General features: G+C 53.7%; 3 protein-coding genes across 4 annotated transcripts in view; 1 reads left to right on the top strand and 2 right to left on the bottom strand.

Annotated features, from left to right (window-relative positions):
* Positions 1-16,433, top strand: part of setd3 (SET domain containing 3, actin histidine methyltransferase) — a 65,061-nt gene that overhangs the window by 36,165 nt on the left and 12,463 nt on the right. For both annotated transcript variants that reach the window (XM_064927783.1, XM_064927782.1), the window contains exon 7: positions 15,829-15,887. In XM_064927783.1, coding sequence (XP_064783855.1) covers positions 15,829-15,887 — 59 coding nt within the window. The remainder of the gene's footprint in view (positions 1-15,828; positions 15,888-16,433) is intronic.
* On the bottom strand, positions 11,103-12,935 carry LOC135508561 (RNA-binding protein 25-like; the record flags this gene model as incomplete). The annotated part of the gene is made up of 2 exons (XM_064928838.1): positions 11,103-11,150; positions 12,879-12,935. Coding segments are annotated over 2 exons (105 nt in total), but the record flags the coding sequence as incomplete, so codon positions are not given.
* LOC135508560 (RNA-binding protein 25-like) lies at positions 13,621-14,133 on the bottom strand (the record flags this gene model as incomplete). The annotated part of the gene is made up of 2 exons (XM_064928837.1): positions 13,621-13,671; positions 13,984-14,133. Coding segments are annotated over 2 exons (201 nt in total), but the record flags the coding sequence as incomplete, so codon positions are not given.

Raw genomic sequence — 16,433 nt, 5'->3', positions numbered from 1 at the left:
TCTCCACTCATTACCTGTATTAACTGCACCTGTTTGAACTCGTTACCTGTATAAAAGACACCTGTCCACACACTCAATCAAACGGACTCCAACCTCTCCACAATGGCCAAGACCAGAGAGCTGTGTAAGGACATCAGGAATAAAATTGTAGACCTGCACAAGGCTGGGATGGGCTACAGGACAATAGGCAAGCAGCTTGGTGAGAAGGCAACAACTGTTGGCGCAATTATTCGAAAATGGAACAAGTTCAAGATGACGGTCAATCACCCTCGGTCTGGGGCTCCATGCAAGATATCACCTCGTGGGGCATCAATGATCATGAGGAAGGTGAGGGATCAGCCCAGAACTACACGGCAGGACCTGGTCAATGACCTGAAGAGAGCTAGGACCACAGTCTCAAAGAAAACCATTAGTAACACACTACGCCGTCATGGATTAAAATCCTGCAGCGCACGCAAGGTCCCCCTGCTCAAGCCAGCGCATGTCCAGGCCCATCTGAAGTTTGCCAATGACCATCTGGATGATCCAGAGGAGGAATGGGACAAGGTCATGTGGTCTGATGAGACAAAATTTGAGCTTTTTTGTCTAAACTCCACTCGCCATGTTTGGAGGAAGAAGAAGGATGAGTACAACCCCAAGAACACCATCCCAACCGTGAAGCATGGAGGTGGAAACATCATTCTTTGGGGATGCTTTTCTGCAAAGGGGACATGACGACTGCACCGTATTGAGGGGAGGATGGATGGGGCCATGTATCGCAAGATCTTGGCCAACAACCTCCTTCCCTCAGTAAGAGCATTGAAGATGGGTCGTGGCTGGGTCTTCCAGCATGACAACAACCCAAACACAAAGCCAGGACAACTAAGGAGTGGCTCCATAAGAAGCATCTCAAGGTCCTGGAGTGGCCTAGCCAGTCTCCAGACCTGAACCCAATAGAAAATCTTTGGAGGGAGCTGAAAGTCCGTATTTCCCAGCGACAGCCCGGAAACCTGAAGGATCTGGAGAAGGTCTGTATGGAGGAGTGGTCCAAAATTCCTGCGCTTTGTGTGCAAACCTGGTCAAGAATTACAGGAAATGTATGATCTCTGTAATTGCAATCAAATGTTTCTGTACCAAATATTAAGTTCTGCTTTTCTGATGTATCAAATACTTATGTCAAGCAACAAAATGCACATTAATTACTTAAAAATCATACAATGTGATTTTCTGGATTTTTGTTTTCGATTCCGTCTTTCACAGTTTAAGTGTACCTATGATGATACAAATTACAGACCTCTACATGCTTTGTAAGTAGGAAAACCTGCAAAATCGCCATCAAATGTTTGTTCTCCCCCTGTATGTGGACCATTATCATGCACCTGTATCGAAACTGGGGCAGTGGGGAAAAATACACGTCATCTTTGCACTTTAAGTAGTGAATGAGGAAATTTTTTTCACGTGGTTCATTTTCATGCCAGACAGTTCGGCTATACTCCTGTTGTAAATATAAGCATTGTGTTTAATATTAGGACAGTTGAGAAATAAATATAGTAGGCCAAGTCTATTTTGTATTTAACCTTTTATTTAACTCGGAAAGTCAGTTGAGAACAAATGACGGCCAAACCCTGACGACGCTAGGCCAATTATACGGCGCCCTATGGGACTCCCAATCACGGCCGGATGTGAAGCAGCCTGGATTTGAACAAGTGACTGTAGTAACACCTCTTGCACTGAGATTCAGTGTCTTAGACTGCGGCGCCACTCGGGAGCCCTGTAAGGTGCATGTTTTACTCCACCCCCCCCAAAACCAAAAAAACAACAACAATATGGATGTTAAAATTGCCTGTCCCAGTCACCCCCTATTTCTACAGGAAAGTAGAACACGCAAATAAGACATGAAGAAAAAGTGTCTTTAGTAACGCACACTGGGGGACAGCTGTGAGTGGTGAAACAAATTCTGTGATCTCTTTTCAAAAAGCCATGAAATGTGATTGACTGAAGCTGAAATTCTTCCAATTTCCTACTTAAACTTTTCAAGTAAATCCTTAACTCATATAGACCTTAAGGATAATTATGAACATGGTTTAATTTTCAGATGACTACCTTTATTTGGGCATGCTCAGGTTAACTTTCCCACAGAATTTTTTTATAACAATTCTAGCTCTTTCTGTGATATATTTTTGTGCCAGACGGTGTTCATGTGAACTTTGGAACCTTCAATTCAGATCCCAGTTCTTAGTGTTGTCAAACTCGCAGATCCAAAGCCTTGATTTATCTCCTAAAGAAAGAGTTATCGCTACAGCTGTATAACAGTTATCGCTACAGCTGTATAATGTTCACCTTGAAGCCAGGTACAGAGTAAATCTCTGTTCTGGGTTTGTTTTGGCTCTTGTTAAAAGTCAGTCAGGTCTCTCTCTGTCTGCTTCTCTCTCTCTCTCTCTCTCTCTCTCTCTCTCTCTCTCTCTCTCTCTCTCTCCTTTCCCGTCCTTACATCTCTCTGTCCTTCCATCTCTCGGTCTTTGCACGTCCACCTGTCTGTCAGTGGGTGCCCGGCGAGAGGGATTGGGTTTGAAGAGGCTCCCAGCTGTAGGGAAATGAGGAGAGCAGCTTCAGAATCGACTCTTGCACCCAATTTCAGAGCACCTGATAAGCTGCTAATGGCCCAGAGAGAGAGGGGCAGGCATGGGCGGTTCCTGTCCTGTATGACCATGGCATTACCAACAGGAGGAGCTGTTTCTTCTCCTAAAGCTCTTAGTCTGAACTGAAAACAGCTCCTGTGTGATTGGTGGATGCACTACCATTGCTCTTCACTATATTGTGTACATCTTTTGGTGAAAGTAGTTACTATAGAGAATACGGTGTCATTTGGGATACAGACTGTGTTTGTGGGTGAGTACTGTAACATGTGATATTTATCCCAATATATATACAACACATTTATGATCTTTATTCACATTTTGGGGGGGGGAGTCGGTGTCATTCACAATGTTCTCAAGCAACCTATGACTGAAATCTCCACTTGAGCGGAATGATAAAATACAGGCTCTATACTGTAGATATAAAATTCACAATGGTTGAATGGTCGACTCCTTTTCTTAGGAGGTTTCTCCCGCTACCGCTCTTCGAGCCGTTAAGTTTGAAAGGTTTATCTGTAGACAGCTGTAGGTAGCTTCAGTGAGGAAGACGGAGAGACGTCGTGATTAGAGTTTTATTATGAAATCGAAGGAACGCAAGGCAGATATTGTGATGCAAATCTCTCTCCCAGTATGCTAATTTAAAGTTATTAACTGACATGTTAAAATGAGGTATTCATTCCAGCTCTCCCTTTTGATCAAACCAGTGAAGACGAGGGCTGCGTCTCAAACGCATTAGAGCCATAGGGCCCTGGTCAATAGTAGTGCACTATGTAGGGTGACATTTGGCTCGTAGACTAGACAACTCTCTTTAGGTTCTGTCGTCCCCTTTCTTAGCAAAGGGACTGGAGGAGCAATAAATAACATTTCTCTACATTTATTTTCACTTTCTTTAGTTCGAGCGTTTTGTTTCTGTCATTTAAACAACTCAATTAGAGAAGACGAAAAAACATTCTCATTTCACATTACTGTCGAGATGAGACCCCAATATGAAATATTCATCATGGCAATAGTTTGCGTATGTCATTGTCTCTTGGCTGATCTGGACTGGTGTGTTGACATGTTTTTGATGAAATGTTTCTTAGTTCTCAGTTGAAGGTGGGTGGCTCAAATCAAAAGTAGAATTGTATTTGTCACATGCGCCGAATACAGCAGGCGGAGACCTTTTTGTGAAATGCTTACTCTATGAGCCCTTAACCAACAGTGCAGCTTTAAGAAAAAGAAGAGGTAAGATAATATTTACTGAATAAACTAAAAGTAAAAAAAAAAACACATCACACAATAAGTTAACAATGACGAGGCTATATATACAGAGGGTACTCGTAGCGAGTCAGTGTGCGGGGGTACATGTTGAGGTAATATGTACATGTAGGTAGGGGTAAAGTCACTATGAATAGATGATAAACAGCGAGTAGCAGCAGCATAAAGCAAGGGGAGGGGGGGGGGTCAATGCAAATAGTCTGGATCGCCATTTGATTAACTGTTCAGCAGTCTTATGGCTTGGGGGTAGAAGGTGTTCAGGAGCCTTTTGGACCTAGACATGGCTCTCCGGCACCGCTTGCCATGTGGTAGCAGAGAGAACGGTCTGACTCGGGCCATATGCACTACCCTCTGTAGCACCTTGCGGTCGGATGCCGAGTAGTTGCCATACCAGGCGGTGACGCAACCATGCTCTCGATGGAGCAGCTGTAGAAGTTTTTGTGGACCTGACGACCCATGCCTAATCTTTTCAGTCTGCCGAGGGGGAATAGGCGTTGTCTTGCCCTCTTCACAACTGTCTCGGTGTGTTTGGACCATGTTAGTTTGTTGGTGATGTGGACACCAAGGAACTTGAAGCTCTCAAACTGCTCCATGACAGCCCCGTCGATGTGAATGGGGGTGTGCTCGATCCTCCTTTTCCTGTAGTCCATGATCAGCTCCTTTGTCTTGATACACTGAGGGAGAGGTTGTTGTCCTGGCACCACACTGCCAGGTCTCTGACCTCCTCCCTATAGGCTGTGTCATCGTTGTCGGTTATCAAGCCAACCCACTGTTGTTTTGATGGAAAACTTCATGAGGTTTGAGTCATGTTTGGCCACGGAGTCGTGGGTGAACAGGGAGTACAGGAGGGGACTAAGCACGCACCCTTGAGGGGCCCCCGTGTTGAGGATCAGCGTGGCATATGTGGTGTTGCCTACCCTTACACCCCGGGAGCGGCCCGTCAGAAAGTCCTGGATCCCAGTTGCAGAGGGAGGTGTTTAGTCCCAGGTTCCTGAGCTTAGTGACGAGCTTCGTGGGCACTATTGTGTTGAACGCTGAGCTGTAGTCAATGAACAGCATTCTCATGTAGGTGTTCCTTTTGTCCTGGAGGGAAAGGACAGTGTGGAGTGCAATAGAGATTCCATCATCTTTTGATCTGTTGGTGCGGTCTTCAAATTGGAGTGGGTGTAGGGTTTCGGCCTCTCAAAGCACTTCATGGCTAGAGATGTGAGTATTAGGTGTCGGTAGTCATTTAGGTAGGTTACGTTGGCTTTCTTGGGCACAGGAACTATGGTGGTCTGCTTGAGACATGTTGGTATTACAGACTCCGACAGGGACAGGTTGAAAATGTCAGTGAAGACACTTGCCAGTTGGTCAGTGCATGCACGGAGAAAACGTCTTAGTTTTATAATGTTCGCCTTTTTAAAGGTGTTACTCACATCGGCTATTGAGACCATGATCACACAGTTGTCCAGAACAGCTGGTGCACTCATGCATGCTTCAGTGTTGCTTGCCTGGTAGGCTCGTGTCACTGGGCAGCTTGTGGCTGGGTTTCCTTTTGTAGTCTGTAATGGTTTGCAAGCCCTGCCACATCTGACGAGTATCAGAGCCAGTGTAGTAGGATTCGATCTTAGTTCTGTATTGACGCATTGCCTGTTGATTGGTTCGTCGGAGTGCATAGCGGGATTTATTTTAAGCGTGTGGGTTAGTGTCCCAGTCCTTGAAAGAGGCAGCTTTACTTTTTAGCTCAGTGGGGATGTTGCCTGTAATCCATAGCTTCTGGTTTATGTACGTACGGTCACTATGGGGACGACGTCATCGACACACTCCTCAATGCCATCGGATGAATTCCGGAACATATTTCAGTCTGTGCTAGCAAGACAGTCCTGTAGCTTAGCAACTGCGTCATCAGACCACTTCCATATTGAGTGAGTCACTGGTGCTTCCTGCTTTAGTTTTTGCTTGTTAGCAGGAATCAGGAGGATGGAATTATGGTCAGATTAATATCATTCATCATGTCATTTTAAATATTTTCATTGTACTTACTCCACGAAAGTAAACATTACTTGGTCAGGGCTTATACATTTCACTTGTTAATTACTCGTTTAGAATCTGGTGCAGACTTTGAATTGAGTACTCACCCTCATCCCTAGTTACCTTTTCCTCTCAATCTTTGCTTTCATGCATTTGACTGAATTCAGGAGAATAGTGAATTATAAAGTGGCTGCTATTTGGCAGAAATGTTTTTTTTTTGTGGTCTTGACAGCAGGAGTGTAGTCACTAGGAACCAAACAGAGGTAAACGTAACAAAACAGGGAGGGTCTTAACTGAATCTGACCAATAGAAACTAGTTTTCATTGTAAAATGTTTTACGTTAGCAACAGTTTGGACTAAAGATTACACCCCTCGTCGCCTCTATAAAGACAGTACCAACAATGACCACAAGGTGGTAGTGGTGGGTTGTATATGGTGATATGAAGGTAAAATAGTAGAATGTAATACTGATGCCGTGAGCATAGTTGTTTTCCCGCCCATGTTATAATAATAGCACATAGGTGTTATATACTGCTGCTAAAACCCGAAGACTGTAATAAGCAAACATCAGGAAATAGAACAACTGGGGGAAAAAACAAGAAATGTAAATGACTCTAATTATGGTAAAAGAACATGTGGGGGAACAGCAGCATCTCTATGTTATTCCTTTTGTGGGGTGATGGAGTTGTGCCGGAAGCCCAGACACCTCATGGCCGTGGTGTTGAACAGTGAAAGTAAGGTGATGTGTTGAGATGTCTCCTCCAAACTTTGTGAACTCTCCTTTTCGGTTGGCTTGAGCTCTGTGTTAAGCGGTGTGTGTGTGTGTGTGTGTGTCCTGGCCACATTTCCTCTCTTCTCCACTGTCTCCTTTCACCCCCTCTCCACGCTCCCTCTTTCATTATTTTGTCATCTTTGCCGCACCTCTTCATCCTTTCCCCCTCCTTTGCTCTCCTCTACTCCTTCTTCCCTCACTCATCCCTCTTCAGCCCCCCTCTCCCCTTCTCTCATTCCTCTCTCCTGTCCTCTGCTCAGGTTGGGGGCTGGTGTCAGTGTAATGACTACTGTCAACGTCAGCCTCTCTCTGTTTTTCTAAAGCGGGCTGGCCGCAGATGACCGGGCTGGAAAATTAGCTTGTCGCATTGGCTTTGAATTGAATTGACCTGATTGTACCTTCCGTACATGTTGAGTGGCTTGGAGACTGATAAAAAAAACCCTCTTCTCTCCCTCCCTGTCCAGTCCATCCCAGCCCCCCCTTCCTTGTGATCCACACACACAGTCAGTCAGTTCTACATGTCTTTCTAAGTGAAGCATAGCGGAGTGCCTCTCCCTTCCAGTGGGGACTGTGTGTGTGTGTGTGTGTGTGTGTAGTTTTGTGTGTGCGGACCTCATAAGGTGACCTCTGTATGCAGCGATTGCAAAGTAACCTTGGAGCGTGTGTGTGTGTGTGTGTGTGTGTGTGATGAGAAATGGTTTAGTGTCCCGGTGGCGTCGTTTCCCTTCCTCTCTGAGGCGCTCCAGGTTTCCATCTGTCTAACCTTCTCTCCCTCTCTGACGAGTCAAATGAGAAAGATGGACACCCACTCCGTGTAGGGCGCATCCCGCCGGCGTACACCGCAACATGGCGGGGAAATGTTCTTTATTTACATTCACAACGGTCAGGATTTACCATTCTGGTAACTTTTTCATTTTGGACGAAGGCAAAAAAAAATCTACAAGGCAAATATCTGCTCCATTTTCTTCTTCTGGTTTGATCCCAACCCCTTTGAAAGGCTATACGTGTAAATACACCGGCTGGCGGCGCGCCCGATCAATGTGTGCTTCTCCTCTTCCTCTCCTGCCCTTCCATGTCACGTCCCCAGTCAGGCAGCAGACAGGCCCCAGCATGGGATCAGGTATGGCTGCTGGGCTCGACGACGCCCCTCCTCTCCGCTAGGAACCATCCGCCAGCCGAGACTCTTATCTTTTAATGGATGTCGGAGCAGGACGAGGCTCAACACTGCTCCTCCCCACCCCTACCTCTCAGTCACAACCAGGGTGGGGGAGGAAGAGGGAGCTGCTGGGGGTGTTATCCCATCACTGTGCCTCAATATTTGGGAACACCCTGTCAACCCATCGTCTGAGTGTCTAAGAGTTAAAGTAGCACCTTCTATTGAACTTTAGGCTTATTTGAGGTGGGGGGGGGGGGTAGGTTAGGGTTGGGCAGTGTGCGTCATGTGGCCCAGTGAGCGTGATTCTCTTCACTTTACTGTAGGGATGAATCAGTGTCACTGGCCGACTGTCTCTATTACACGCACCCACCCTGCCACACCAGCCATCCGCCCAGTGGGAGAAAGATGATGTGACCGCTCTTCCCTTAACCAGCCGAGCCTGTGTATGTCAACTCCCTCAACACTTCCTATTATAATCCACGGAATACTACTTTGAAGAGACCGATGGGTAAACAGGCCGATCAGTCAGACACGTTGTGTTAATGACCAACCACCACACGTGCACCACGAGGTGGTTGTGTGTGTCACCGAGCGAGAGCCTTCGCTACAATGTCTTACTCTGGGCTTCCTACTGAAATGGAGTCTTATTTTTACTGCAGCTCCCTTTGCATGTTGGGGACAGGAGAAAGAGCTTCAGGAAGCACCGTTAATAGACCCTGGTGCTATGCTCTCTGCCCCGCTCGCTCGCTCTCTCTGCCCCGCTCGCTCGCTCGCTCTCTCTGCCCCGCTCGCTCGCTCGCTCTCTCTGCCCCCTCGCTCGCTCTCTCTGCCCCCCTCGCTCGCTCTCTCTGCCCCCCTCGCTCGCTCTCTCTGCCCCCTCGCTCGCTCTCTCTGCCCCCCTCGCTCGCTCTCTCTGCCCCCCTCGCCGCTCTCTCTGCCCCCTCGTCCGCCGCTCTCTCTGCCCCCCTCGCCCGCTCGCTCTCTCTGCCCCGCTCGCTCTCTCTGCCCCGCTCGCTCTCTCTGCCCCGCTCGCTCTCTCTGCCCCGCTCGCTCTCTCTGCCCCGCTCGCTCTCTCTGCCCCGCTCGCTCTCTCTGCCCCGCTCTCTGCCCCGCCGCTCTCTCTGCCCCCTCGCTCTTCTGCCCCCTCGCCCGCTCGCTCTCTCTGCCCCGCTCTCTCTCTCTGCCCCGCTCGCTCTCTCTGCCCCGCTCGCTCTCTCTGCCCCGCTCGCTCTCTCTGCCCCCCTCGCCCGCTCGCTCTCTCTGCCCCCTCGCTCTCTCTGCCCCCTCGCTCTCTCTGCCCCGCTCGCTCTCTCTGCCCCCCGCCCGCTCGCTCTCTCTGCCCCCCTCGCCCGCTCGCTCTCTCTGCCCCCCTCGCCCGCTCGCTCTCTCTGCCCCCCTCGCCCGCTCGCTCTCTCTGCCCCTCTCAGCCCCCTCGCTCTCTCTGCCCCTCTCAGCCCCCCTCGCTCTCTCGCTCTCTCTGCCCCCTCGCTCGCTCGCTCTCTGCCCCGCTCGCTCGCTCGCTCGCTCTCTGCCCCCTCGCTCGCTCGCTCTCTCTGCCCCCTCGCTCGCTCGCTCTCTGCCCCCTCGCTCGCTCGCTCTCTCTGCCCCCTCGCTCGCTCGCTCTCTCTGCCCCCTCGCTCGCTCGCTCTCTCTGCCCCCTCGCTCGCTCTCTCTCTGCCCCGCTCGCTCTCTCTGCCCGCTCGCTCGCTCTCTCTGCCCTCTGCCCCCCTCGCTCGCTCGCTCTCTCTGCCCCCTCGCTCGCTCGCTCTCTCTGCCCCCTCGCCGCTTTCGCTCTCTCTGCCCCCCTCGCTCGCTCGCTCTCTCTGCCCCGCTCGCTCGCTCGCTCTCTCTGCCCCCTCGCTCGCTCGCTCTCTCTGCCCCTCGCCGCTCGCTCTCTCTGCCCCCCTCGCTCGCTCGCTCTCTCTGCCCCCTCGCTCTCTCGCTCGCTCTGCCCCCTCGCTCTCTCGCTCGCTCTGCCCCCTCGCTCTCTCGCTCGCTCTGCCCCCCTCGCCCTCTCTCTCGCTCTGCCCCCTCGCTCGCTCGCTCGCTCTCTCTCTCTCTCTGCCCCCCTCGCTCAATTCAAGGGGCTTTATTGGCATGGGAAACATATGTTTACATTGCCAAAGCAAGTGAAGTAGATAATAAAGAAGTGAAATAAACAATAAAATGAACAGTTAACATTACACTCACAGAAGTTCCAAAACAATATAGACATTTGAAATGTCATGTCTATATAGAGTGTTGTAACGATGTGCAAATAGTTAAAGTACAAAAGGGAAAATAAATTTAGGTTGGAATTACAATGGTGTTTGTTCTTCACTGGTTGCCCTTTTTCTTGTGGCAACAGGTCACATATTGCTGCTGTGATGAGACACTGTGGTATTTCACCCAGTAGATATGGGAGTTTATCTCGCTCTCTGCTCGCTCGCTCTCTGCTCGCTCGCTCTCTGCTCGCTCGCTCCTCTCTGCTCGCTCGCTCCTCTCTGCTCGCTCGCGCTCTGCTCTCTGCTCGCTCGCGCTCTGCTCTCTGCTCGCTCGCGCTCTGCTCTCTGCTCGCTCGCGCTCTGCTCTCTGCTCGCTCGCGCTCTGCTCTCTGCTCGCTCGCGCTCTGCTCTCTGCTCGCTCGCGCTCTCTGCTCGCTCGCGCTCTGCTCTCTGCTCGCTCGCTCCTCTCTGCTCGCTCTGCTCTCTCTCTGCTCGCTCTGCTCTCTGCTCGCTCGCGCTTGCTCTCGCTCGCTCTCTGCTCGCTCGCTCTCTGCTCTCTGCTCGCTCTGCTCTCTGCTCTCTGCTCGCTCGCGCTCTCTGCTCGCTCGCGCTCTCTGCTCGCTCGCGCTCTCTGCTCGCTCGCGCTCTCTGCTCGCTCGCGCTCTCTTCTCGCGCGCTCTCTGCTCGCTCGCGCTCTCTGCTCGCTCGCGCTCTCTTCTCGCTCTCTTCTCGCTCGCGCTCTCTTCTCGCTCTCTTCTCGCTCGCGCTCTCTTCTCGCTCTCTTCTCGCTCGCGCTCTCTTCTCGCTCGCGCTCTCTTCTCGCTCGCGCTCTCTTCTCGCTCGCGCTCTCTTCTCGCTCGCGCTCTCTTCTCGCTCTCTTCTCGCTCTCTTCTCGCTCTCTTCTCGCTCTCTTCTCGCTCTCTTCTCGCTCTCTTCTCGCTTGTGCTCACTTCTGCTCTCGCTCTCTGCTCTCGCTCTCTGCTCTCGCTCTCTGCTCTCGCTCTCTGCTCTCGCTCTCTCTCGCTCTCTCTCGCTCTCTCTCGCTCTCTGCTCACTTGTGCTCTCTCTCTCTCTCTGCTCACTTGTGCTCTCTCTCTCTGCCTCTCTTCTCGCTCTCTGCTCGCTCGCGCTCTCTGCTCGCTCGCGCTCTCTGCTCGCTCGCGCTCTCTGCTCGCTCGCGCTCTCTTCTCGCTCTCTGCTCGCGCGCTCTCTTCTCGCTCTCTTTCGCTCTCTTTCGCTCGCTCTCTTCTCGCTCTCTTCTCGCTCGCGCTCTCTTCTCGCTCTCTTCTCGCTCGCGCTCTCTTCTCGCTCTCTTCTCGCTCTCTTCTCGCTCTCTTCTCGCTCTCTTCTCGCTCTCTTCTCGCTCTCTGCTCGCTCTCTGCTCGCTCTCTTCTCGCTCTCTGCTCGCTCTCTGCTCTCGCTCTCTCTCGCTCTCTCTCGCTCTCTGCTCACTTGTGCTCTCTCTCTCTGCCTCTCTCTCTCTCTGCTCACTTGTGCGCGCTCTCTCTGCCTCTCTCTCTCTCTCTGCTCACGTGTGCTCTCTCTCTGCCCCTCTCTCTCTCTCTGCTCACTTGTGCTCTCTCTCTGCCTCTCTCTCTCTCTCTCTCTCTCTGCTCACTCGCGCTCGCTCTCTGCGCGCTCTCTCTCTCTGCTCACTCGCGCTCTCTCTCTGCGCGCTCTCTCTCTCTGCTCACTCGCGCTCGCTCTCTCTCTCTGCTCACTCGCGCTCTCTCTCTGCTCACTCGCGCTCTCTTCTCGCTCTCTTCTCGCTCTCTTCTCGCTCTCTTTCGCTTTCTTCGCTTTCTCGCTCTCTCGCTTTCTCTCGCTCTCTCTCGCTCTCTCGCTTCTCTCGCTTTCTCTCTCGCTCTCTCTCGCTCTCTCTGTTCTCTCGCTTCTTCTCTCTGCTCGCGCTCTCTCTCTGCTCGCTGCGCGCTCTTTCTGCTCGCTTGCGCGCTTCCTCGCGCCGCTGCTCTGCTCGCTCGCGCGCTCTTTCTCTGCTCGCCGCGCTTTCTGCTCGCTGCGCTCTTCTCTCGCTCGCTTCGCTCTCTCTGCTCGCCGCTCGCTCTCTGCTCGCTCTTCTGCGCCTCTCTCTCTGCGCTCGCTCCCTCTCTGCGCTCGCGCTCCCTCTCTCTGCGCTCGCGCTCTCTCTCTCTGCGCTCGCGCTCTTTCTCTGCGCTCGCGCTCTCTTCTCTGCGCTCGCGCTCTTCTCTGCTCTCGCGCTCTCTCTCTGCTCTCTGCTCGCTTTCTCTCTCTCTGCGCTCGCGCCGCTCTTCTCTGCGCTCGCGCTCTCTCTCTCTGCTCGCGCTCTCTCGCTCTCTGCTCTCTGCTCGCTCTCTCTCTGCTCGCGCTCTCTCTCTCTCTGCTCGCGCTCTCTGCTCGCGCTCTCTGCTCGCGCTCTCTGCTCGCGCTCGCTCTCTTCTCGCTCTCTGCTCGCTCTCTTCTCGCTCTCTGCTCTCGCTCTCTGCTCTCGCTCTCTGCTCTCGCTCTCTGCTCTCGCTCTCTGCTCTCGCTCTCTCTCGCTCTCTCTCGCTCTCTGCTCACTTGTGCTCTCTCTCTCTGCCTCTCTCTCTCTCTCTCTGCTCACTTGTGCGTGCTCTCTCTGCCTCTCTCTCTCTCTCTGCTCACTTGTGCTCTCTCTCTCTGCTCACTTGTGCTCTCTCTCTCTGCCTCTCTCTCTCTCTCTCTGCTCACTCGCGCTCGCTCTCTGCGCGCTCTCTCTCTCTGCTCACTCGCGCTCTCTCTCTGCGCGCTCTCTCTCTCTGCTCACTCGCGCTCGCTCTCTCTCTCTGCTCACTCGCGCTCTCTTCTCGCTCTCTTCTCGCTCTCTTCTCTCGCTCTCTTCTCTCTCTCTCTCGCTCTCGCTCTCTCTCTCGCTCTCTCTCTTGCTCTCTCTGCTCTCTCTCTCGCTCTCTCTGCTCTCTCTCTCGCTCTCTCTGCTCTCTCTCTCGCTCTCTCTGCTCTCTCGCGCTCTCTCTCTGCTCTCTCGCGCTCTCTCTCTGCTCTCTCGCTCTCTCTCTGCTCGCTCGCGCGCTCTCTCTGCTCGCTCGCGCTCTTCTCTCTAGCTCGCGCTCTCTCTCTCTCTGCTCGCCGCTCTCTCTCTCTGCTCGCGCGCTTTCTCTCTCTCGCTCCGCTCTCTTCTCTGCTGCTCTGCGCTCTGCGCGCTTTCTCTCTGCTCGCTCTCTCTCTGCTCGCTCGCGCTCTCTCTCTGCTCGCTCGCGCTCTCTCTCTCTCTGCTCGCTCGCGCTCTCTCTCTGCTCGCTCGCGCTCTCTCTGCTCGCTCGCTCTCTCTCTGCTCGCTCGCTCGCTCTCTCTGCTCGCTCGCGCTCGCTCTCTCTCTCTGCGCTCTCTCTGCTCGCTCGCGCTCTCTCTGCTCGCGCTCGCTCTCTGCTCGCGCTCTCTGCGCTCTCTCTCTCTGCGCTCGTGCGCTCTCTCTCTCTGCGCTCGCGCTCCCTCTCTCTCTGCGCTCGCGCTCCCTCTCTCTCTGCGCTCGCGCTCCCTCTCTCTCTGCGCTCGCGCTCTCTCTCTGCGCTCGCGCTCTCTCTCTCTGCGCTCGCGCTCTCTCTCTCTGCGCTCGCGCTCTCTCTCTCTGCGCTCGCGCTCTCTCTCTCGCTCGCTCTCTCTCTCTGCGCTCGCTCTCTCTCTGCGCTCGCGCTCGCTCTCTCTCTCTGCGCTCGCGCTCGCTCTCTCTCTGCGCTCGCGCTCGCTCTCTCTCTGCGCGCGCTCGCTCTCTCTCTCTCGCTGCGCTCGCTCTCTCTCTCTGCGCTCGCTCTCTCTCTCTGCGCTCGCGCTCGCTCTCTCTCTCTGCGCTCGCGCTCGCTCTCTCTCTCTGCGCTCGCGCTCGCTCTCTCTCTGCTCGCGCTCTCTCTCTCTCTGCTCGCGCTCTCTCGCTCTCTCTGCTCTCTCTCTCTCTCTGCTCGCGCTCTCTCTCTCTCTGCGCAACGCTCTCTCTCTCTGCTCGCGCTCTCTCTCTCTCTGCTCGCGCTCTCTCTCTCTCTGCTCGCGCTCTCTCTCTCTCTGCTCGCGCTCTCTCTCTCTCTGCTCGCTCTCTCTCTCTCTCTGCTCGCGCTCTCTCTCTCTCTGCTCGCGCTCTCTCTCTCTGCGCTCGCTCTCTGCTCGCGCTCGCTCTCTGCTCGCGCTCGCTCTCTGCTCGCTCGCTCTCTGCGCTCGCGCTCTCTCTGCGCTCGCTCTCTCTCTGCGCTCGCGCTCCTCTCTCTCTGCGCTCGCTCTCTCTCTCTGCGCTCGCTCTCTCTCTCTGCGCTCGCGCTCTCTCTCTCTGCGCTCGCGCTCGCTCTCTCTCTCTGCGCTCGCGCTCTCTCTCTCGCTCGCGCTCGCTCTCTCTCTGCGCTCGCGCTCGCTCTCTCTCTGCGCTTCGCGCTCGCTCTCTCTGCGCTGCTCGCTCTCTCTCTGCGCTCGCGCTCGCTCTCTCTGCGCTCGCGCTCGCTCTCTCTGCGCTCGCGCTCGCTCTCTCTGCGCTCGCGCTCGCTCTCTCTGCGCTCGCTCGCTCTCTCTGCGCTCGCTCTCTCTCTCTGCGCTCGCTCTCTCTCGCTCTCTCTCTCTGCGCTCGCTCTCTCTCTCTGCGCTCGCTCGCTCTCTCTGCGCTCGCGCTCTCTCTCTCTCTGCTCGCGCTCTCTCGCTCTCTGCTCGCGCTCTCTCTCTCTCGCTCTCTGCTCTCGCTCTCTCTCTCTCTCGCTCTCTGCTCGCTCTCTCTGCGCTCGCTCCCTCTCTCTCTGCGCTCGCGCTCCCTCTCTCTCTGCGCTCGCGCTCTCTCTCTGCGCTCGCGCTCCCTCTCTCTGCGCTCGCGCTCCCTCTCTCTCTGCGCTCGCGCTCTCTCTCTCTGCGCTCGCGCTCTCTCTCTGCGCTCGCGCTCTCTCTCTCTGCGCTCGCGCTCTCTCTCTGCGCTCGCGCTCTGTCTCTCTGCGCTGGCGCTCGCTCTCTCTGCGCTGGCGCTCGCTCTCTCTGCGCTCGCGCTCGCTCTCTCTGCGCTGCGCTCGCTCTCTCTGCGCTCGCTCTCTCTGCGCTCGCGCTCGCTCTCTCTGCGCTCGCGCTCGCTCTCTCTGCGCCGCTCTCTCTCTCTGCGCTCGCGCTCTTCTTCTGCGCGCTGCGCTCGCTCTCTCTCTCTCTCTGCGCTCGCTCTTCTCTGCGCGCTCGCTTTCTGCGCTCGCGCTTTCTGCGCTCGCGCTTTCTGCGCTCGCGCTCTCTCTCTCTGCGCTCGCGCTTCTCTGCGCTCGCGCTCTTCTCTGCGCTCGCGCTCTCTCTCTCTGCGCTCGCGCTCTCTCTCTCTGCGCTCGCGCTCTCTCTCTCTGCGCTCGCGCTCGCTCTCTCTGCGCTCGCGCTCGCTCTCTCTCTCTCTCTCTCTGCTCGCTCGCGCGCTCTTGCTCTCGCTCTCTCTAGTCCCCCTCCTGCTAGGTTGTAAATGAGCCCTTGGAGGCGTCCAGTGTGTGGCTTTAAATGTAGATTCCTGTGTCACTGGTGGCTCTCTGTCACCCAAATTGATGAAGCAGATTTATGACGGCTGCTGGGCACAACAAATTAAGTTGACAGTGATGTATGGGGGGCTAACGCCATCCTGATCCTAGCTTGCACCGTGGACGCTAACACATGCGCGCGTGCGCACACCTCTAACAGACACACACATGGCGCTCAATAACACACCCCTCACACACATTTACACACACCACTAACACACTCTCGTTAGTATCAGCTGCATAACCAAATTCCACACTGATTTATTATTTAATTTTTTGTGTTCTCTCTCTTCTCCCATCCTCCGTCTGTCCTTCTTTTTCTCTCCTCCTAACCTTTCATTTCCAGACTCATCCGACCACCAGTAAACTGCCCTTGAAGGACGCCTTTACGTACGATGACTACAGGTTGGTGTGTGTGTGTGCCCGCGTCGGCCTGCTTTTGAAAAGCTTGCCCTTCACCCCACTTTTTGTGTGCGCATGTCCGTCCGTGCGCTTTAGACAGTCTGAGAATGTAGAACAACTGCCGGCGTCCAGGATGTTTTTTGTATGTTTTAAAAGGAGCGTTTTATTCTCCTCGCTCTTTCGTTTTGAGGGAATAATTTATCTGCGGCCTCTTTTCATCTTCCCATTTGTGTTGAGTGATGCGGACCTCCGCTCCCGCCGGGCAACGTGTTGTGGGGATGACGGAGCTGGGACGTGTTGTCTTGTCACCGTGGCGCCAAAGGCTTTTTGGAGGAACCGCTATTTAGCCCAGTTTGGAATGTCGTTTTTAGAATGACTGTTCTCCCCGCATTCCTCGACATCATCATCATTATAACAAGATCACAGATTGAAGTCTATTGGACGCCCCGGTTAATAATCAAGATGACGTTGCTGTTCAATCGCCTACTGTACCATCCACAATCGTGGTCACTAGGACAAACACTTAGTTTCGCGCACCTCAAATGTTAC

Source organism: Oncorhynchus masou, chromosome 21, assembly GCF_036934945.1.
Source record: "Oncorhynchus masou masou isolate Uvic2021 chromosome 21, UVic_Omas_1.1, whole genome shotgun sequence".
NCBI classification, from domain to species: Eukaryota; Metazoa; Chordata; class Actinopteri; order Salmoniformes; family Salmonidae; genus Oncorhynchus; species Oncorhynchus masou.
This window is presented reverse-complemented; position numbering and strand designations above follow the sequence as displayed.